Genomic DNA, 22,252 nt, shown 5'->3' with positions numbered 1-22,252 from the left:
AGATGCAAGGATGACAGATTCATTCAAGGGGGAACCATATGATGAAGAACCAGAGATTTTAGAATGTGAAGTGAAAGGTGCTCTTAAAATACTTGGAAGAAACAAACCACCAGGAAGAGATGGCATACCAACAGAGTTGCTACAAGTTACTGAGACTGAATCTGTCCAAATTTTGACAAAAATTTGTCAACATATATGGAAAACTAAACAATGGCCCACAGATTGGAATTGCTCAATATACATCCCAATTCCAAAGAAAGGAGATCCCAGGGAATGCAGTAATTATTGAACTATTGCCTTAATATCCCATGCAAGTAAAGTAATGCTCAAGATTCTACAACTAAGGCTCTTACCGTATATGGAGTGAGAAATGCCAGATGTCCAAGCTGGATTCAGAGAGGGAAGAGGCACCAGATATCATATCGCAAACATATGTTGGATAATGGAAAGGACCAAGGAATTTCAGAAGGAAATCACCCTGTGCTTTATAGATTACAGCAAAGCCTTTGATTATATAGATCATGAAAAACTATGGAATGCTTTAAAAGAAATGGGGGTGCCACAGCATCTGATTGTTCTGATGCACAACCTATACTCTGGACAACAGGCTACTGTAAGGACAGAATATGGAGAAACCGATTGGTTCCCAGTCGGAAAGGGTGTGAGACAGGGGTGTATTTTATCACCCCATTTGTTTAATCTATATGCAGAACATATCATACGGAAAGCAGGATTGGACCAAGATGAAGGAGGTGTGAAAATTGGAGGGAGAAATAGCAACACTACTAGCAGAAACCAGTAATGATTTGAATTGAATGCTGATGAAAATTAAAGAGGAAAGCACAAAAGCAGGACTACAGCTGAATGTCGAAAAGACTAACGTAATGACAACAGAAGATTTATATAACTTTAACGTTGACAATGAGGACTTTGAACTTGTCAAGGATTATCAATACTTTGGCAGTCATCTGTGTATCTTTATGTAGCCAAAATGGCATTATGCACAAGATGGAGGTATCAGCAGGCTTGGGACACCCCTAGGTTTACAGAGTACCAAACAAAAACCTTGTTGAACCCCCCCCCGCCCAATGAAAATTAATAATGCACAGCAAGCAGATTGCTGACTGGTGTGAAGAGAGGAAACGGAGGGATGATGCGATGGATTATTCTGGAAAATAACCCTTTTTTTAAGGTTGCTTTTTATTGTTTTTAATGCTGTTTTGTATTAATGTATTTTAAGAAGTTTTTATGAAGTTTTAAGTTTTTTGGTGCTTTGTTTGCCACCCTGGGCTCCTGCTGGAAGGGCGGGATACAAATTAAATAAATAAATGTTTATGGTTGGCTGGCTGTCCACAGAAGCGCTCCACACTTGACTATTCATAGGAGCAGGTCCCATTTGTTCCAACAGAGATGTACAAAGGAATTTTCTTGAGACACCTTAAAGGCTAATGAATGTATTATACCATAATTTTTCATAGATTAGAGTCCACTTCAACAACTTATACCATAATTGTTTGTATTAAAGGTATCACAAGACTTTGGCTGTGTACATACCATCCATTTACCTGCCCCGCGCTCCCAAATTGTGGGTACTGTACTCCTCACACAGGTACAATTCCCAGCACCCATTACAAACTATAGTTCCCAAGAATCTGGGGGGGGGCAGAGAAATGTGCTTTAAATGTATGGTGTGCATGCAGCCTTAGTAATTGCTAGATACAATTAGTAATTCTGTGGATTCTCAACAAACTCTGAGCACGGTCTGCGGCATCCATAAAATTAGACGGCGCCTCATTTTCTTTTAACTTCATTTATTTCATCTTTCCCTTCCTACGACTCTTCCCCAACTGAAGATCACAGAGCGTCACCCGGAAGTGAGTAGAAAGACCAGGTGGCTCCGCTCAAGGCGCGGACGCTTCCGGGTCACGTGCCGGAAACCGGGAAGCTGGGTACGGCGAGAGACTGGAGAGGCTGGTCTGGTCCTGTCTTCCCAAAATGGCTTCGCTGCTGCAATCCGAGCGCGTTTCCTATCTAGTACGGGGCGAAAAGGAGATCCGCATGCCGCTCTCGCAGCTGTACTTCTGTCGCTACTGCAGTGAGCTCCGGTCCCTCGAGTGTGTCTCTCATGAGGTAAACTGGGTCGTATTAGTGAGGGTTAGGGGACTGGGTGGGGGAGCAGCAGAAGAACAGCGAGGTGGGCCCTTATAACACACCACGAGTGCCTATTGGCCTTTCCAACTGCCATTCGTTGTATTCCTTCATTCAATTGGCTAGCAAAAATGTGTTCAAAGCTTTCTCTGGCTGGTCGTATATGCAGATCTCGAGACTGGCGTTTTGATTGGGGCACGTGCCCTTCTGTCATTTTCACTTTTCACTTCATTGGACAGTAGGCAAAAGCGCAGGATTGTCACTCTGATCTTTGAGCAAGGATGTCAGATTAGAGGATGCAGGGTCCATTGCATTATTTCTAAAATATTATGTATGGCACAACATAAACTGTCATCTAAACTCTACTGCAGGGTGTTATTATCTATATAATTGGGCATCACTAGAAGTGTATTCTTATTCATATTTCGTTTAGCTTCCCAATTACTTCATTAATAGTGGAAGCCTAACAATTGTTCTATTCTTACATAGTTATGTAAAATATAGTAAATCATAATGCCCGTTTGTGTTCTGTAAGCAGCATGCATGATGGGGGCTGTTATCCTGTGTGTATGTATGCATGTGCCTGTACAGAGAGAGAGAGAGAGAGATCTTAGCCACATCTTTATTCTAAACTTTTTGTTTACTATTTATGCAGCATGTCAAAGGGTAATCACTTTCAGTTTTCATTTATTTATTTATTATTTTTATTTATTTTTATTCATCTCATTTGTTCTTCTAGTACCTTGTGTAATGCTTGAGTATTGTTTCCTTGGCCCCTCCACCAATAAAATTGTGTTCTGTCCAAGTCACAGAAGTGATTATAACTGAGATACAGCACTCTTAAAAACTGAGAGAAACTGGCTCCTTGTCAGTCTTTTCTTCTGGTGCAGGATGTTTGAGACAATGTTATTTTCCCCAATTTATTTGGATATAAGGAGCTTTACTGTATGAGTTTCCTTGTTACACAGAATGACTATTTATCTCTCAGTAAAATTCTTTTCACTGTTAAATCTTTTTGTGCCCCTTTAAGCTGCAAAGAATTGAGGGTAACTTTTACCTTGGCCCCAGGATTACTGAATGGGCTTAGAGACCTTTTTCACTCTGCTAAACAGCAAAATAAGTAAAGTAACAGATGTTTAAAGATTAGAGCCTGCTCCTGTACCTAATTTTGGCATTGTTGATAAGCATTAAACTCTTGATTGTATGGCCAGAAACATCAAAAACCAGATTTGTGTTATCATCAAACCAAGAATACAGGACACATTTATTTATGGCATTGAAATTAATGTGCTATTCACCATTGGGAACAGTATGGTGCAACCAAAGCAGGATTAAACCCTGTCTTCCTGCCCATCAGCTGGTGGGTGTGGTTTGGAGTAAATGGCCTCAAAGGCCAAATTGGACCCTTTAGGGTTACATGATCAACTCACATTGGTTTTTTATACCAGTTGTAACTTTCATGAAAGAACTCTGGGAATTGTACTGTGTTCTTTTCTTTGGCAAAGATCCCTTTACTGAACCACAGTTCTCAGTAGCTTAGGGAGACCTAATGACTATTAAATTAGTTTGTAGATGGAGATATGTTGTATTCCCTGTATAGATAACCAGTAAATTCCATGCTGAGCCAAGTTTTTCCCTTTTGCACATCTTAAATAAAACCTTTATTTTCATCTACTTGTTCATTAGAAGTTTCATTCCTTGCTAAATGATGATAAATGCTTTCAATTGGAATAACTGGGCACATTACTGTCCCATTATTGTAGGTCTGCGGATGTTGCAGGCTATAAGATTCTATCCTGAGAATGACTTTTGTTTGAATAAAATACTTGAGATGTGGCTTAAAGTTGTAGTTCAGAAACATCTAGAGAGCCAAAGGTTCTTCACCGCTGTTGTATCTCTTATAACAACTTTGTACATTAAATTAGTATTAGTGTCCTTGTATTACTGATGAGGGGTTGGAAGGCTGTGGGGGAATGGCTTGTGTAAGGCCATCGAGTGAAGTCGTGACAAAGGTAAGAATCAAGCTGGGGACTTGCTGGTTCATAACATGAACGTTTGTGCAGTTTTGAGAGCATAATGACCATTTTTTCCTTCGTTTAAGTAGAAGGTTTTGGGGAAGGATTTGGAGAAGGGTAATGGTGAAGAATGAAAAGGGTCTTTTTGTAAATTTTTTTTTTAGGTTGATTCTCACTATTGTCCCAGTTGCTTGGAAAACATGCCATCAGCTGAAGCCAAGCTGAAGAAGAACAGGTAAGGCTACATTTTCACTCCCATCAGACCATTGTTCATGCTTTAGGACAGTCTCTTTTTGATCAGTGCATCATTGTATACATATTTTACATGTTTTGATCCCAGCATCTTTACAAGAATCTGACTTTAAAAAAAAAAATCCTTGTGGTACAGGTTTTATTTACAATGTAATGTCATTGAGTTCAGGAAGGTGCCTCTGGCATTCTGTTTATATTCTATATTACCAACTTCTGACTGTAGAGAACAAATAATGTTGCAGTAACTTACACTTGAGTGCAAGACTGTTCATTTCTCACATTCCCAATGTATTTGGTGAGATCTCATAAGAAGCACACTGTAGAATGCTTTATTTTAACCCTGTTGCTGATGTTCTCACATGCTGTAAGAAGGCTTTTAAAACGAATTTACATCTACAATACTTTCCCATCTTTTATGTTTTTCCTTGAATCTTTATAGAACGTATGTAAAGTGCTTCAAAGCACTAATGGAATCATGCGTGTTTACCGTGACCAGATCTAAAAAATTGCTTACAGCATCTTTTCTGCCCTTTCACAAGGGATGGGGGTTGTGGAATAACTTATTTTGTTTTTTGTTGGCTGATTCTGTGAAGTCCATTCCTTTCTTCCTAGTGAAACAATTAGATATAATTTGTTTTTTAAAAACAGTTGTCAGAGGCAGTTTCTGAATTACAAAACAGTAAATCAGGAGGCTGGAACTGCAGGTTAAAGCCCTGACATACAATCTTTATGCAGAATTTCATCCTGGTCTCTTTTCATTCAGGTGTGCTAACTGTTTTGACTGTCCTTGCTGTATGCACACTCTTTCTACCCGAGCAACCAGCATCCCTGCTCCACTGCCTGATGATCCAGCCAAGACCACGATGAAGAAAGCTTATTACCTGGCTTGTGGCTTTTGCCGCTGGACTTCCAGAGATGTTGGCATGGCAGATAAATCTGTTGGTGAGTGGTGATGGCTTTAGATGAACATTGTCAGAGTTGTTTGAAAACTCTTGCATAAGCATGTTGTGAACGTGGCCTTTATTAGAATGTGGAGTGCTATTTTTGTCATGCTAATTAGATACTAAAAATTTGGACGCTAATGGGGAAAAGTGAATGGAAGTTAACTTTCAGTGGTGGGTGGTGGTTGATTCTGCGTTACCAAAGTCATCACAATTGAACTCTGAGGATGAGTGCCTGTGTCTTTGGAGTACTGTTTGTTTATAAATTGCATAATATAAAACAAATGTGGAAGTTTTTGTTTGCCGCCCTGGACTCCTACTGGCAGAACGGGCGGGATATCAATCAAATAAATAATAATAATTCTGGCTGGTGGGCCAGATCCTTATCTTCCCATCTCTTCTGGGCCAAATTGGTCGTGTGGATGGAGAATCACGTGATGTCACTATGACATCAGGTGATGCTGTGCTTTGAAGCCCTGGTTGTCAAAACTTTAAAGCATAGTGTGGGCTGTCTAAAAGCCCTTTTCCAAATGCCCCTTCATTGTTCTTTAAACCTCTGAAAACTGGAGGTTCAAAGAGCAGTGTGGGGCTGTTTGCAAAAGGGCTTTCAGACAGCCTGTGCTGCGCTTTGAACCTCTGGTTTTCACAGGGAGGACAGTTTCCATTCTATGGAATCCACTTCCTTTTCGGGAACATGGCACACTCCTCCTGGCCATCAACTGATGGGCTGTGGGGGCACGTGTTCCTCTATGAAAGGAGCAATTATGAGCTCACTTTAAGCTCCTGAAGCCCCACCCACACCTGCCTCACAACTGACGCCACATATAACATCAGATGTATGATGGGTGGGTGCGGCTTGCCCAAAACAGTCTGGTGGGCTAAGTTTGGCCCATGGGCCAGAGGTTCCCCACCCCTGATATAAAACATCTAAGCGGTGAAGAAGAGTAGTTTGTATCCGATTAAGCCATCCTGATAGAGCAAGGACATCTGCCTGTGCTGCAGGAATTCCTCTGACCATGTTCACACACACCCCCATATTAGTTCTGAAGATGCCTTCAACCCTCTGGAGCGTATTTGTGGGCATACAGGGAGAGAGGAAGTCGCATTGCACAGGTTGTGCTAACAGGATGACTTTGTTGGATATAACCCAGTTTATAAAAATATATAAGAGAAAATCAATCATAAAACAAAATTACAAAACATAATAAAAACCTTGCATTGTAGACTTTATCGGCTCCAAACTGCAGAGGTCTTGTACCTCCCTTCCCTCAATATTTTTTTAGTGATAAAGGGACAGCCCTTCTGTGCGTTGAAAGTAGTTTTATCCCCTGGTGACTCCAGGGAGCTGGCAAGAAAGAGGATCCTGAGAAGGCTAGCAACTTGTCTCAGAAGCTCTTGGGGTGTGGAGGCAGCCTCTCTAGAGCTTCTACGCCTGGTGGTTCTTTGTGCTGGTTGAAGGGGAGCGAGCATTGTTTGCTTCCCTTCAGTCAATACCGTTGAATATCTGCTCCTCCAGAGATTCCAGGGCTAGCACCTTTATGCTTTCCTCTGTTGCTGGGATATGTCCCAGAAGCATGAGATAACTGTGCACGAGCAGCAGTTCATAGGGGCAGTTTTGATGGGAAGGCATGCAGTTAATTCTGCACTCCCAGCTATGTTTCTACTGTGTTTTCCCCTAGCTGGGCTCTAAAACCCCAAAGTAGTCTGGGTAGGGGGAATAGTTATCAGGGAGAGGGGACATTTGTAGGAGAAAACTGGCAGGTGCAAGATGGGATAAGCCATTTCCCTTGCCTGGCAATAATCTTCTACCAATTCTTCCCTAGAATTCATGACCTGCATTCATGTTGACCTGTAGACACGAGTATAGAAAACACATCTTTGCTGGTATATTGTGCAGTTCTGTTGTCTGCCTCAGGGCATGCTGGAGAGGGTAATGTTTGCGGTATCTGACACTCTTGATACTAAAAATACCAGATACAATGAACTGTGATCTGGGATGAGAAGGGAAGAGAAGCAGGCAGCAATTTTGTATATTTATTTTGGACCAGTGCGTGAACTATGATTTTTCCCCACCCCTGGCCTTTTAAAATTTGTGTTATTATGTTGCAGCCAGTGGAGGTTGGCAGGAGCCAGAAAATCCTCATGCTCAAAAGGTAAGTAAAAGGAAATACAAGTATTTTAAAGAATAGGATGGTCTGAAAAAGAAGAGTGTTTGTATTGGAGCCATTTTTGCCTATCTCTTAACTCACAGAAGAGAATCTGGTTACATTTACTTAAATTGGAGAAGGCACGTCATGCATGATTGAGGCTAGATAGCATCTTCCCCCAATTGATTTAGCGCTGTAGCGTCAAACTGAGGATAAAAATATGTTGAGGACAGCAGACTAAGTACTCTAAGGATTTTTCTACAGCAACCACTATTGGAGAAGTTGCCCACTTACATTGCCCTCCCCCGCCCCACCTTGCAATTTGCTCCTGGACTGCTGTTTGGACTAACAGTCATCAGAAACTGACACACCTTGTATCATGCAGAAGCCAGGGTCTTTCCCCAGCTCCACTGTACTGTGCTGATTTGAATCTCCTTGCACAGAAGCAGTATTGCTAGCATGAATTTCTCCATGCAGAGCAATTGTTTGAGAAAGTAAGCCTTGTTTCCTGCTGGCTGTCTTGTTATCTGGCTCACCCAGCCTCTGAGATGCAGGATGTGGCTCACCTCCAACGTAAGAGTAGGATATGATGTAATGCAAGCTGCTTTTTTCAATTTCTCTGCTCAGGGCTGTTTTCCAGAAAGGAGAAAGCAGGGATAAAGATGCTAGGGTGAGCATGACACTGGAATGCTAGCTGGGCCAGTTAGCTGATGGAAGGAGTTGGGTGAAAAGCTGGTGCACCCAGCTCAACACAGTTACTGCTCAGGCACCAGCTACAGCAGTGGCCGTGTTTATCAGCTGAGGAAGAAAGATGTAACTGCAAGTAGCTGTGCTTTGGAAGCTAAGACTGTTTCAGTAATGCTCAGGCTGGGTCTTATGACCCTCCCTAGGCTTAGCGTTGTTGTTGTTGTTATTAGGAGTCCAGGGTGGCATGTATGACCACTGCATCCACTGAAACTATGGAAAGGTAAAGATTGTGGCTCTTTAGTCAACTCTGGGATCTGTCTGTGTCCCAGTTTTAGCAACGATGACGACATGTTCAGTGCAGCCCATCTGAAGCACTTGTGAATCTTTTGATCTTAGAAATTCTTGCTTGGGCTTTGAAATTATATTTTCCCCTTAAATAAAGAGAATTTGTGCCATTGCATCTTGACATATGATCAGTCAAAGAAAATGTGAGCAACTGATTGGGCAAATAGTCAAATTCTTCTTATTTAGACTTTGTTGAAATATAAAGTGTAATTTTAAAAATAACTCTCAGGTTTTCTGTGACTCCTGAATATAGTCCTACCCAGAAACTTTCCAAGCTCTATTCCTGGTCCCGTGGGGGTTCCACCTCTTGCACAGCAAATGCAATGCACTATGCAAGCAATCACACACACGTTACTAACAAGACCAGCTTAGCTAGAAATATCTGGGGTTTGAATCCTCCAGTTGTGGCAGCCAGTGACAGAAGGTGGCTGGCTGGCAAACTTGAACCTGTGTCATTGTGATTACTTTGTGTACCTCCTGGATCATGTGTTCCTGCTGAGAGACAAAGAGACAACTTCAGTTAATCATGGAGAGGGGGGGAGAGAGAGATTGCATTGCTTGTAACTTAGCTGTCAAGTAATTTTTGCTCTTCCCAAATCTTGCTCCCCCCCCCAAAGTTTTAAAATATGCTTAGAAATATGACTATTTTAAGAGAACACAGGTATTTAAATAATGTTATTTTATATGGATTAAGTTAAATAAAAAAATCACTGATGAATGCAGAAATGAGATGGAATGGACTTCTCATTGAACATGTATGAAACTGACACGAACTGGGTATAGGTTCATCCCTATACATGATACTGTGTGATGAAAAAGCAGAGAAGGTAAAACCTTGAGAAGACTGATGTAAAAGCTTTTGCTTCTACTAAAGAAAAATTAATGATTGGTCAACTGGGTGAAAATTGTTTTGTGGGTATAATGGTGTAAAGAAACACCATATGTTATTTTTTATAAAAGAAACTGGTCAATGGTCAAGAAAAGGAATATCGCAATTCACCTCTTAAGACCAATTGTGAGAAGGTTTGTCTCACCTTAATGAAGAGCAAAAAAGGAGAGTTCCTCCTCCCTCCCTAAAAGAATATCCACTATATAGTAGAGCCCCTGCTTTGTGAGAAACTATTTTTATTCCAGATCATTGTTTAAACTGACCTTTCTTCCTGATCAGGTTAACAAACTGGTTGAGTACTATCAACAGCTGGCTCAGAAGGAGAAGATGGAAAGGGATCGTAAAAAGTTGGTTCGACGCAGACCTTACATGCCACTGGCTTTTTCGGTGAGCTAGGACAACAATACAGAATTCTGGAGCTCTAGCGGAGTAAATGGGAACACTGCTTTTTAAATTTCAGGGTCATAAATTGACACTAGTTGATTCTTTAAAAAAAAGCAAGCAAACTAATAAAATTAGATCTTCAGATCTTATTGAAAGCTTGTCAGATCAGTAATCTTCCACAAGCAAGTTACAAGCAGCCATTGTTTTGCCATTTTTAAGTGATATTGTCTCCTAGTGAAATGTAGGCACTAAAGTAACCCAACTTTTTGAATCAAGGAGAACAAGTGTTAGAGTCTGGGCTCAAAACTAGAGCTGGACCTAGAAGCTACTGCTTTCAGTTTTATAGTGCTGGCTGTTCAGTCGCTAAATAGTTGCTTGCCTAGCTCATAGTCAACAAAAACTTTCTTTGTGCTAGAGATCCTGAGATGTAACTATATTTCATTTTAATTTTCAGCTGTGCAGCCAAATTAAAGGCTTAGTTTTGCTTAGCTGAATACTTTTGCATATGCTTCCTGTCTCTGGGATACCTGTATAATCTGCTTGCTCTGTGCATTTACTTTTGTCTTTATTGCTGCATTTTTCTTGTCTCCGTTGCTACCTGCTGCTAATTTGGGGGCTCTCCGCAGCAACATACTATACATGTAGTGGTAAGTCCCTTCAGTTTCTGATAGCGTTAAAGTCTGTGAAACCACTTGCATTCTACTGGCATATCGATATTTACTGTACCCAGAATTCTGGTCTTGGATATGCTTATAGTAGTCCAGTTGAAATCCAGTTTGAATGCAGTAATGGGCCAAGCTTTCACAACAAAGTTAGTATACTTATTGCTATGGTCTTTAAGTACATTTTTGTTGTATGTATAAAGGTATTTTTTTCTGGTACAAGCCCATGCCAGTATAGTGAGCTGGTTCACACATCACAATAAGCCACAGTTTATTGTAAACCATGGTTTAATTGTGAACATGTCTTCCCACATGCCGTGTGGGTCCCTGCACAGCTTCTCGTCCTGCGCAGAGCCTGTGTATGGCACACACAAGCCATAGTTTGGCTTGTGTCATCTCAACCCAAACCGTGCACAAGCAATAAGCTAGACGTTAAGCAAGATGTTACTGCTTGTAAGTTTCAAACAAATCATGGGTTGTGTTCAGGCCCCATAGCAATTCATACTGTAGGTTGTGTGAGCCACATGGGAGGAAGAAGTCACGTGGGCACCCACATGGCAGACAAGAAGCACATTCACAATTAAAGCATGTTTTAAGACAAACTGACTTATTGTGATGTGCGAACCAGCTGAATGTGCGGGCAGAGTACTTTTTTAAAATGGACTTGACTCTGTTTAAGGCCCCAACAGGATATTCTGGGCTAGGTACACTACTTGTAATCAGGCCTCTTCTCTGAGGATGTAGGATTCTTGGTCACATAACACCCCCCCCCACCTCCTCAAAGCTATACACTACTACTGTATGTTCATCTGTATTGCTGTCTACAACCCTGCTGCTTTGAATATTTGTTTCTCTGTTGAAATAATGTAGCACCTTTCTTTGCATTGCGTCTCCCTCTCAAGCAGTAATCATTAATAGAAGTTTTATGTAATTCAGATACAGTATCGTATGTCTCGCAGGTAAATTTCACAGCTTGCACTTTGCTTTTTACTAAAAAGACGTACACCACCACCTTACAGAATAACACACTAGAGAAGATGCCTGCCACCTGGGAAATCCCCAGTTGAAATCCCCACCCCACTACTCCTACAGCCAGTGACTTCCATATAGTAGCACAGGGCAAATCTTTATATCTCTGTTTCCTGTCGATCGATCGGAAATGAAAGCGACCTGACTTGCAGGGTAGTTAACAGTATAAAGAAGTAAAATAAATTAAGGCATTTTGCTTGTTCAAACTGCCATATAAATGGTTGCTTACTCCATTGAATCCAAAGAACCAGGAGTGGAAGGAAAATGGCAGTTAGCATTGATGAACAATGTAGGTTGCAAGGAGCTGCCTGACCTCTTGTGCAAGCAGAGACATATTTAGGTTTAGTTTTACTTTTCTTGGTGCACTGCTTTAGTTCAAGATGTAAAACAGCCCTTCTTTGATTAGAAGTGATATCTTGTATGCAGAAGTTCAGGTGTGACTCCACCCTGCTGTTCCTTTAGGATTGATAGCCTTAAATACTGTTGATGGTCTTAAATACTGTTATTTGCAATAATTGTTTGCCACTAGTTAAAATGTAGCAATTTGTCAGGGAGTACATTTCCTGATGCTAGTTAACTAAAGATGTAAGTCAGGTCTCAAGCCATTATCATGATTTTTCTTAATGGCTGATGATGTTTTAACTGTAACTGAAGGTATTTTGGTCCATAAACACATATTTTCTCCCAGCATGTGAACAATCACATTCTGAACTAGCTACATCTGCTGTCACTTTGAGTATCACATGAAAATAGGTCATGGTAGGATGTTTTTTTAAAAGAGGATAATTTCAGTGGCATGCCGCATCCCTCTTCTGGTTGTTTCATTTTACCAACCAACTACCAAAAATTGCATTGAGCAGAGAAAAAAATATACAGATTGGCTTTTTGTGTGTGTTTGATCCCTTATACTCCTCAAGCTATAAGAAACCATGTGAACTTATTTCAACTAACAGGCTTAACTCTTCTTGCACATGTCTTTCATAGGACAAGTATGGCCTTGGAACCAGGCTGCAGCGTCAGAGGCCTGGGGCCCCCATCAGTGCCCTCACAGGACTTTCGTGAGTGCTTGGCCTTTTTTATATATATGGTCAGAGGTGAAACAATGCTGTCACTTACAATAGGCTTACAAATTTCTATTTGCCTGGGGTGAGAATAAATTGCCTCCAGATTTCCAAGGTCTTTCCTCTGCAGGAGTTTGGCCCTTTAGAAAGAGAGGGCTGATCCAGCTTTCGCTACCAATGAGTGAACATGTGAGCTGGTACTTTAACAGTCATGCCTGAACACTGTTTTGTTTTCAGAACAGCGCAGCTGCTATCATTCTCTTGTCTTGGATTTTAAGAACTCCTGATTATCTGTGCTAGTGTAGGGCTTTACCTCTTCCTGTGTGCCCTGTAGCTGAGTCATTTGAATTGTTGGAAGGTTAAGCCTTTGTTCGTTTTTATTTTATTTTATTTTTGCTGTTGATTCTCTCTTCAGAGGAAAACGATTCAAAGTCTTTCTGGATGCAATTAAATCTTGCATTCCCTCTTTCTTTGCATGTCTGCTTGGAAGTAAGCCCCAAATGTTTTCATTGGGGCTGAACTCTGCATCACCATCTCCCCACTCCATAGGATTTCAGCCACACAATCCCATGTAGCTTGCTAAAGGGAGAGGTTGAAAGCGGGGTGGGGAGAACTATACTTAATCCTTCTCTATGCCAGCCATTTCCCCAAATCTTCTGCTGTGAACAGTTCTCCCCCCTGCCCTCCCCCTACATGGATTTTTTTTTGCCTGATCCTATCTTCCCTCTGCAGCTCTTTGTGCCACTCCTGAGGGTTGGGGGATTCAGAATAGTACAAGAGGTGTCATGGAATTTGTGGAAATCCCTTCTGTTAGTGGAAGCCTTCTCTGGATCAAGGAGTCCTCCATAAATGGAAGTTCAGCATTAAATACAGCCTGCTTTTATTGTCCCTTTCCATTTTGTTTGTTTGTTAATCCTCTCATTCCCAGCAAAGCTATTTTTAACACTTTTTAAGGGTGTGACATTTAAGGATATTTTTAAAATCCATATATGTGGGGGCAGTAAAACTAGTAAAAGTTAAGGCTAGTGAAGGATGGTAACTCTTAATTACAGGAAAATCACTCCCCCAAAAACATTGCATGAAAGCTTCAGCTATGGGGCGGTATATAAATGCAATAAACAAATAGTTTTGGAAAGCACTTCAATTTTCACATTTACTGAGCTGAGCAATTTTTGTATGTTGCTCATTTTGTAGCTTTATGGTACTGTTCCAGGTGTTGTAAGGAGGTGTAATTGACTTACAGTTGTTCTACTAAAGCTTACTTCAGTTTGGTCAGTAACTTTAATATTTTGAATATTTTAATACGTTCTCAATTACTTCTAACAAAGTTGATTAGCCTAAGCAGTCATTTTCTTCTTCTTTTTTTTACACCTCAGTCTGAAAGATGGAGAGGACCAGAAGGAGATAAAAATTGAACCTGCTCAGGCTGTGGAGGAAGTGGAGCCGTTGCCTGAGGATTATTATACACGGCCAATCAATCTAACAGAAGGTAGTAGCTTGACATATCTGCTATGCTCGCCTGCCCCAGCTGATGAATTCAGATGGTGGCCACTCTTTCTTGTTGCTCAAAGCTATTGACTAAGAATTTGATTTAAAAAAAATTTTTTTTTAAACTTCTCTACTGTGGACAGTGACAACTCTGCGTCAGCGCCTTCTCCAGCCAGACTTTCAACCCATCTGTGCTTCTCAGCTCTACCCACGTCATAAACACCTCCTGATCAAACGCTCACTTCGATGCCGGGTATGCAGTTGTTGTGGAAAATAACTTCTATTAATATATCTACTACTACAGCTTTGAATAGTTTACATGGGGCTCCCAGTCATCTGTCCAGGCATGAATCATGCTTGCACACACGTAACTGCTGTAATGTTGGGTGCTCCCAGACCATGTACTGCAAAACGAATCTTTTCTAAAGATTTAGAATCTAGGCCAGTTAGAAAAATGTATTCTAGAATTCTTATATTTGAGCTCATGCATAACCCTGCTTAAGCCATATTACTTGAACTAGGCAAGCAGTGGAAGATGGCCTTGCTTTTTGCGTGCAGCTGGAGATGTGGCTACACTTTGAGACTTCACTATAAACATCTCATGTGGCAGTGTGTTTAAACAAGACAATATAATGGTAAGTGCACGCTGTTGAAAGTGACAGATGCACATCTAGCTCCTTTGCCCTGTCCATAACGTCTAGTGGCCTTATCTGGTGTTGCAATGTCATGAGTTTCCCCACCCGACTCTGCTTGATTGGCTGCCAGTAGTAGGGGAAGGGAAGCTCCCTGTCATGCCATCACAAAATGAGGTAAGTTTTACTAAACCTTATGGAGGGTGAGGGGAGAGCTAGATAGGTAGTTTCTGGTTTTTGGCTGCAGATTGGATTTGGCCCTTTTGGTTGCTAACATTATACATTTTAAATTCTAAACAAATTTACTTACCACCAGTGGCTAATGGGCATACTAACAGATGAATTAGTTATAGATTGTAACCTAGGAAGGAAGGAGAAAGAAAGAGGACTAAGCTCTGCACAAAATGCCAAGAAGCATTGATTACAAATAATATTTGTTCCATGCTGCACACTGGCAGTGCATATTTATGGTAGTGCAGAGCCACCCTCCTGGCACTGGTATCGCTGCTGCTTACCTAGATGGGGCAGGGAGGTGGTGAGATCAAGTTGCACAGGTACACCAGCAGGATGAATCATCCCATCGGCTAAGATCAAGTGTAGGTCCTGCTGATACACCTTTGCAGCTCAGACTTCACTGTTGCCCTGCACCACCCCAGTCCAGGTAAGCAGCAGTGACACCAGTGTTGGAGAGAGTGCTTCTGCTGCATCACACATGCTGATACTGGATCTGCACTGTTTAACTTTTGGCAAGTTGCTTCTTCTTGTTTGTAATCTAATTTTCCAAGGGAGTTGAGTTTTTTAAGCAGTGTCTGCAAAATTCTCATGCAGAACATTAAATACTCAGAACATTATCAACGTATCAGAGTTACAATATAACAAGACTACAAACTGCAAAGAATGTTAATCTGCACAATTATTAATTTCATTCATTGGATGAAGGTATAATTAGTTCAGGTCCTTAAAAGGGGGCTGCAAGGGAGAGGAGAGAAAAGGGAAGTCCTGAAGTTGGATATTGCCCAGGATGCTGGTCTAGATGGTGCTTTGGTCTGATCCAGCAGGGATCTTCTTATTGAATCCAAAGTTGTCAGTAAAGTGCTGAGTTTTGGCACTTGAATATCTGCATTAAACTCTGGACCCTTCCTATGTTTGCCTTTTCCATAGTTGAACATACGTACACCTACATACGTACTTGGCTCAGTGATGGTTTTTGTAGTTGCGGCGATTGTCTGGTACTCAGCCACACAAATTGTTTATTAACATTTGTCTCTCCTAGAAATGTGAACACAATTTGAGTAAACCAGAGTTCAATCCTACATCTATCAAATTCAAAATCCAGCTGGTAGCTGTGTAAGTATTTTGAAAATGGGGAGGGCAAGAGTATTCTAAGACTTAAATCTGGTTCTCCAGTTTTCTCTGCCTGGGTTTATTTTATTTATTAAAATTATATTCCACCCTTCCTCCCAACGGAGCCTAGGGCAAGTTAAACCACTTCAGACTGCAGGTGAGGGCTCATAAAACTAAAATCCCTGCACATAGCAAGCTAGCATGATAGAGAAAGGGGGCCTAGCTTAGTCTCCTTTCTAGCATGGTAATGACTAGGCTCCTACATGCAGGTATTTAATAGTCTATGTATAGAGGCTGATTTGTTTTACAAACTCCAGCTTTGAGATGTCATTTAAAGCAACCTGATGGAGATACTGCTTTTTGGCTCAATGTTATATAACATATGAAGCATTTATTTTGAGAAATGGCTGGAATACTTATTTTATTGGTCTCTTGCATAGGGTGTTCTCCTACTTTTATCATAGAGCTTTTTCTATAACACAAATTTTATGTGGTTGGGTTTTAATCACATTCAAAATTTCCATTGAATTCAAACTTAGTATTCCATGATCTCATTTAATCTCAATTAAAATCAAATTGGAAGGTGTAACTAATCTACAATGTAATCCCCTTTTTTAAAAAGTAAATCATGTTGTGTGTTCGTGGTTACCTACTTCTGCTTTTAAAATGTTACCACCTTGATCCAATCTGGATTGAAAGGTGAGCCATATATCTACAGACAAATAAAGAAAAAATGAAAAGGTTAGGGACGACGAGTTCATGCTTGAATTTGCTATTTACTTCTTTCTCCATTTGTGTTGTAGCAACTATATCCCAGAAGTGAGAATCATGTCAATTCCCAATCTGCGCTATATGAAGGTTTGTTACTGTCTTCTTTGATTAGCCTCTCTTGAGGTAGAATTTGAAAGCAGAGATGAACCAATGGCCCTCCAGACATTGTTTTACTACCACTCCCATTATTCCTGACCATTGACCATGCTAACTGGAAGTACTGGGAGCTGGAGTCCAACTGTATCTGGATGGCTGCAGGTTCTCCATCCCTGCTTTAAAGATTGCATGTGAGTGATTGCAATTTTTAAAAAATAAGGTTTAACAAATAGCTTTTCAGGCTGAATGGACTGCTCTTTACAACATTAGCTCAATTTAAGACATCACACCAAATCATGGTTTGAACAAATAGTTTAGAAAGGGCTTCAGTGTTTAATTAATAGATTGGATAAATGAACTGGAGTTTGAGCTTCCAAATGCAAAAGCAACCCTGGAGCTGATTGTCTTCCTTCATTTTCTGTTGGCACTTAGCACTCCAATTTCTACCATGCAAGAACAGTGACTATAATGATGACTAGTAAATTGAACTATCATGACAAACCATGGTTTGCACACCCACTTCAGACCATGGCATTTGATACTGTCTTGGCTAACTGTAAACCAAGATTTGCAATTTGGAGCTTGCACCAACCCATAGGTGAGCTTCCTTAAACATGGTGTGGTATAAATTTGGCAAATCGGAGTTGATTATGTGTCTGAAATGTGGCTATGATGACTTGAGTAGAAGAACCACTCCTTTTGCTGTGTGAGTGATTAGAAGCAAAGCTGTTCCTAAAATGTGATAAATCAGGCAGAGAGAGATGTTTCCTGCAACAAGTTTTTTTTCTGAGACTAATTTTATCTCCTATGTACTTGTTTTCACAGGAGAGTCAAGTTCTTCTAACTCTAACCAATCCAGTGGAAAACCTTACCCATGTGACATTGAAAGAGTGCGAGGAAGGTGATCCTGATGACATCAATAGTACTGCTAAGGTATTGTACCTTCTTCCCAGTATAGATTATGGTGCATACTTTGATGCTGTGCTGGAAAATGGACAAACTGTATACACCTGATCATAGTATCAGTGTATTCTTCTCGATGATTTAGAGTGATTTTATATGTTAATGTAGCAGTGTGGTTGCTACAAAAAAACCTTCCATGTGGTGTAGATGCCCACATGGCTGCCATGTCATCTCAGGAGCTTACCACATGCACTGAAAATGTATTGAAAGTTTCCATGCCAGTGCTGTATTTTACTGGTGGCCATGGGCAGTCTCTTCCTTCACATTATCTATATTATTCTTCAGGAAATACAGGGGTGGTGGTGATTGGATACCTGTTGCAAAAATCTTTTCTACATCCTGTTTTTCAGGTGGTAGTTCCTTCCAAGGAGTTAATCCTGGCAGGCAAAGATGCAGCAGCAGAATACGATGAGCTGGCAGAACCTCAAGATTTTCAAGATGACCCTGAGTAAGCTTTTTCTTTTTACAGGCCTGAGTAACAAGTTTGTCATCCAGGATTCATTGGTGGTTGATGGCATTAGTTCTGTGAGGTTGGCAACTGATAATAGTCTTTATTTTCCTCTGTCTGCAGTTTATTTAGAAACTAGTTAATAGAAGTCTCCCCCCCCTTATAATGCTAGAACATGGGGTGACCTGTGAAACCCTTTCGCAGGAGATTCAAGACAGACAAAAAGAAGTGTTTCATACAAAACACAATTTAGATCCTTAATTTAGATCCCTTTAAAATTCATGGAGGATGGGTATATGGATGTACAACACCTGTGGCTAAGGAGGCAGTATGCCTCTAAAATCTAGTTGCTGGGGAACAAGCAACCTTGGAGAGGGCTGTTGCTTTCATGTCATGGTTGTGGGCTTCTCAGAGGTATTTGGTTGGCTGTTGTTAGACATTTGGCCTGATTCAGCAGGGTTGCTCTTTTGTTTCAAAAATTCAAATTCCAGCATACCATGAACTCATTTTGTAGCGTTGGGAAAGTCGATATATGTGCTTGGTTCTGTCTAGCTATTCTAGCTGGCTTAAGCAATTAATAAACTTACTTAATTCACTGTACAGCGGCAGTTGTAGTGACATAGCTCACGGAGGAGTTGTGGAATGATGAGAAATGTCTTCTGTGAGACTTGAGGGTAAGGTGGTATAATCTAACACTGTGTTAGCTTTTGCAGTTTGCAGTTGTACAGATTCAAATATTTTGAGACTTGGAACCCCAAAACAGGTGTCTACCAAGAGCCCAACTAAGATATTCTAGTATTTGAATATTTATAATTATTCATGGAAAACAGACAAATTGAACTTTAATTGTACAAGCTGTGGACTTCAAAATTAGCATTATAGTACAAAATATGGTTAAATCCGTGAAAGGCATGCATGCAGTGAAGTGTATCAAGTTTTTCAATGTTTCAAATTAATGGCATCTTTAAAAACCCACAGCCAAAAGTTAGATGTTTTATGCAGTATAAGCATCTTGTCTTTTATAACAATGTTGCAATGTTGAGTGACCCTGAAAATGCTCATCTCATGGGGAATGGGTTAAATATGATCTGCTGTAAACTGGTGTTAGTCAGCTGTATTATGTTGCAAGAGCTGTTTATTCATGTCATGGATGACAACAAGTTTTTACATTGGAAGAATTTGGATATTGCTAAGAGTTCCTACTGGTTGCATCAACTGTGTTGTTTTGTTAATGGGAGGTTCTTTGATCCAGTGGAGGCTTCCATGAATGGAAAGAGGGAAGTTATTTTCGTTAATTTTCTTCTGCAGCCCCTGTGCCCCTCCAATTCTGGTCCAAAGGGTTGGTAGACCCTCTGGAACAGCATGGGAGATTGCATGGATGTGGGGACGGTTGCAGGTGAAGGGGGAAATCAGCAAAAATTGCTTCCCCCTTCTGTTCACAGAAGCCTGTTCTGGGCCTTCTCTGGACATAGTTGGATATGACTGCATATAAAAAGAAGCTAGCTATATATTTGAAAGATGCACTGTTTCAATATCCTTCCTGATTTGCAGCATCATAGCTTTCCGGAAGGCTAACAAAGTTGGGATATTCATCAAGGTCACTCCGCTGAAAGAAGAGGGAGAAGTTACTGTAAGTTTTAAGATGAAACACGAATTCAAAAACCTTGCTGCTCCTATCCGGCCCATGGAGGAAAGTGATCAGAGTTGCGAGGTCATCTGGCTCAACCATCATGTGGAGCTTAGCCTGGATCCTGTGCTTCCATGAAGCTTTCCTGTAACTGGAACCTAAATGATGGCCACACACTACATTGTCACTGTTATATTGAAGAATGCATCCTGACAAAAATGCTGAAGGCACTGCTTCATGGAGGCTCCTTTGGATGTGAACTTACACACCACAAAATTCAGCTAAAAGATACAGAGGTGGGATTAAAAGAGAAGAGCCACACTTCTAGATGATAAGTTCCTTCACTCCCCTCTCCTCAACACCTACTATGTGAACTGGTGGTTTTCCCACTGTACCATGTGTTTTGTCAGCTTTGTAGCACAAAGCTTGGTGTGTACATTTTGTGGCCATCTTGTATTATTCCTTGATGAAATGGCATGAGATTTCCTAGCAAAAACATTACTGGCTTTCTTTGCATCTGTTTCACAAAGCTAGTATTAGATAATGCCAAAATCTATCTCCTTTGTGGTAGGTTCTGTTCACAGTAATAATTATTCCAAGGCTGCTGCAGTAGCACCTTCTAGTAAAGCAGCAATCAGCAGCAGCAGCATAATATGTTCTTGCTTCCACCATAAGTTGGTTATACCGCCTGTTTCAAATAGCGCTCATTGGCCTTTTACTCATGTACCAAACTTAAACGTTGACACTTCATAGGATGTTCCTTGTCCTGTACACTTTATTAAGGAAAAGTGATTAAGAAAAAAAAGGCATTTGAATGCTACCCCAGTGTTCTGCAGTTTTAGGGGTCCACCACTCTTACATTGGAAAATGCAGATTTAAAATGGAACAGGATAATGGGGTAGTCCACAAATAAAAATGCTGCTGTAGTGTACTTGTAGCAGGAGTGCCACTGGGGGATTGGGACAGGAGGCACTGAAGAAGTTTTTGTTAAATTTATTTATTTAGGAATAGGATATTGACCAAAGATATTTGAGGATTTTGATACGTGAGATCACTTTTGGTATGTTTCAAAGCTTAAAATCTCTTGAGAAAGTAGCTACCAGAACCCACTGTACATCGTTGCACTGATGTACTTCAGGCTTGATTTCCATATCATTATAAGCAAAAGTGAACGGCTTTCATAAGCTTTGTAAGCAGTAAATTGAATCAATAAATAGTTTACAGCTATGTAATTTCTAGGGCATGGCTCTGATCTTCCACCCATACTCCAAATTCAGTATTACAGTGCTACATACACACAGATACAAGAAAATACATAGATATGTTCCAACACAAGCTTCTTAACTAATTTTCTTTGTTAGATTACTGAGAAGAAAAATAAAGTGGAACTCAGCTGCTTTTTCTGATTATAATTATCAGGCTGTACAAGAGATACAGGTGTGCTTTGAATGGAGCTTTGATGATGTACCCTGGGAGTAATGGAGGCATGTGAAGATCACATGACTACAAACTGTTCTCAACAGGAGTACATTACAATATGACAGATTATTCGGTAGCCTGAGATGGATAAAAAGTAGAATGCTTATTTTCAGCTTGGATTGAGGTACATAACTAGGAAGTGAACTCAAGGGAAAATGCTTTTCTTATAGATTTCAAATTGTTTGGGGGTATATTTTAAAAAGTCTTCATTTGTTTGGCAACATTTGGATAAAGGTTGCACCTTATTTTCCAGTTTCTGCAATGGGTGTAAAAAACAGAGAAGCTTGATATTCACAGGCTTGCATAGACTATACGCAATATAAAGCATGAGTGTAAGAAGTCTAGCCAGTGTTTATTCTTAAATGTGTAGTATTTAGTGTCTGCTGCTCTCAATTTATAAAATAACTTAAAATAACCCAATTTAACCTCTACCAAGTTAATACTTGGCTGAGTAATATTTTGGAACTTCAGTTTATAGAGTTGAGCTGTTGCTGGGCTGCAATGATGTACACTCAAAGCCTCTTCTTAAAACATATAGGAAGTTGGGACATGCTTTGGAGGCTTTTTATTTTTAATATTTTAAGACTCTCTGTTACGATGTATATTCCACACATTTCTGCAGAAACATCTCACTGACTCCTCACTAGAGGACACTGGAAACACTCTGCCTTGATTAATATTAATAAAATGACTGTGTTGCCTTATGGTTTTACTTAATGTAGTGAACTTGAAATAAAGAAGCAGACAAAGCCATTTCTTCTTTGTGTACTTTTTTCCTGATAGCACCAGTGCTTAAGGTGAAACGCAGGGCATAGAATCTGCCAGATAGTCTCTTTCCTGCTAT

At 40.4% G+C, this 22,252-nt stretch overlaps 2 protein-coding genes across 11 annotated transcripts in view; one reads left to right on the top strand and one right to left on the bottom strand.

Annotated features, from left to right (window-relative positions):
* Positions 1–22,252, bottom strand: part of MYOZ3 (myozenin 3) — a 77,456-nt gene that overhangs the window by 11,426 nt on the left and 43,778 nt on the right. For 3 of the 10 annotated variants that reach the window (XM_061617389.1, XM_061617390.1, XM_061617391.1), the window contains exon 7: positions 14,991–15,041. In XM_061617389.1, the coding sequence (XP_061473373.1) occupies positions 14,991–15,041 (51 nt within the window). Of the gene's footprint in view, positions 1–2,493; positions 2,732–2,757; positions 9,031–9,829; positions 9,846–14,990; positions 15,042–16,673; positions 16,737–22,252 lie in introns of those variants that run through there. The other 7 variants (XR_009761424.1, XM_061617388.1, XM_061617392.1 and 4 more) reach the window with 7 other exon arrangements.
* Positions 1,905–22,161, top strand: DCTN4 (dynactin subunit 4). The gene is made up of 13 exons (XM_061617386.1): positions 1,905–2,130; positions 4,328–4,398; positions 5,179–5,357; positions 7,466–7,509; positions 9,704–9,811; positions 12,484–12,557; positions 13,937–14,049; positions 14,192–14,301; positions 15,954–16,027; positions 16,828–16,882; positions 17,717–17,824; positions 18,205–18,302; positions 19,854–22,161. Exons 1-13 carry the CDS (start codon positions 1,996–1,998, stop codon positions 20,065–20,067), a joined length of 1,383 nt encoding a protein of 460 aa, XP_061473370.1. The 5' UTR covers positions 1,905–1,995; the 3' UTR covers positions 20,068–22,161.

The sequence above is a fragment of the Rhineura floridana genome, chromosome 3, assembly GCF_030035675.1.
Source record: "Rhineura floridana isolate rRhiFlo1 chromosome 3, rRhiFlo1.hap2, whole genome shotgun sequence".
NCBI classification, from domain to species: Eukaryota; Metazoa; Chordata; class Lepidosauria; order Squamata; family Rhineuridae; genus Rhineura; species Rhineura floridana.
This window is presented reverse-complemented; position numbering and strand designations above follow the sequence as displayed.

Excerpts from the sequence above, each read along its gene's own strand:
- DCTN4 (XM_061617386.1), top strand. The coding sequence starts at position 1,996 with ATGGCTTCGCTGCTGCAATCCGAGCGCGTTTCCTATCTAGTACGGGGC. Across the intron at positions 14,050-14,191 it reads GCCAATCAATCTAACAGAAG|TGACAACTCTGCGTCAGCGC; the intron begins GTAGTAGCTTGA and ends TACTGTGGACAG. Across the intron at positions 16,028-16,827 it reads AAAATCCAGCTGGTAGCTGT|CAACTATATCCCAGAAGTGA; the intron begins GTAAGTATTTTG and ends TTTGTGTTGTAG.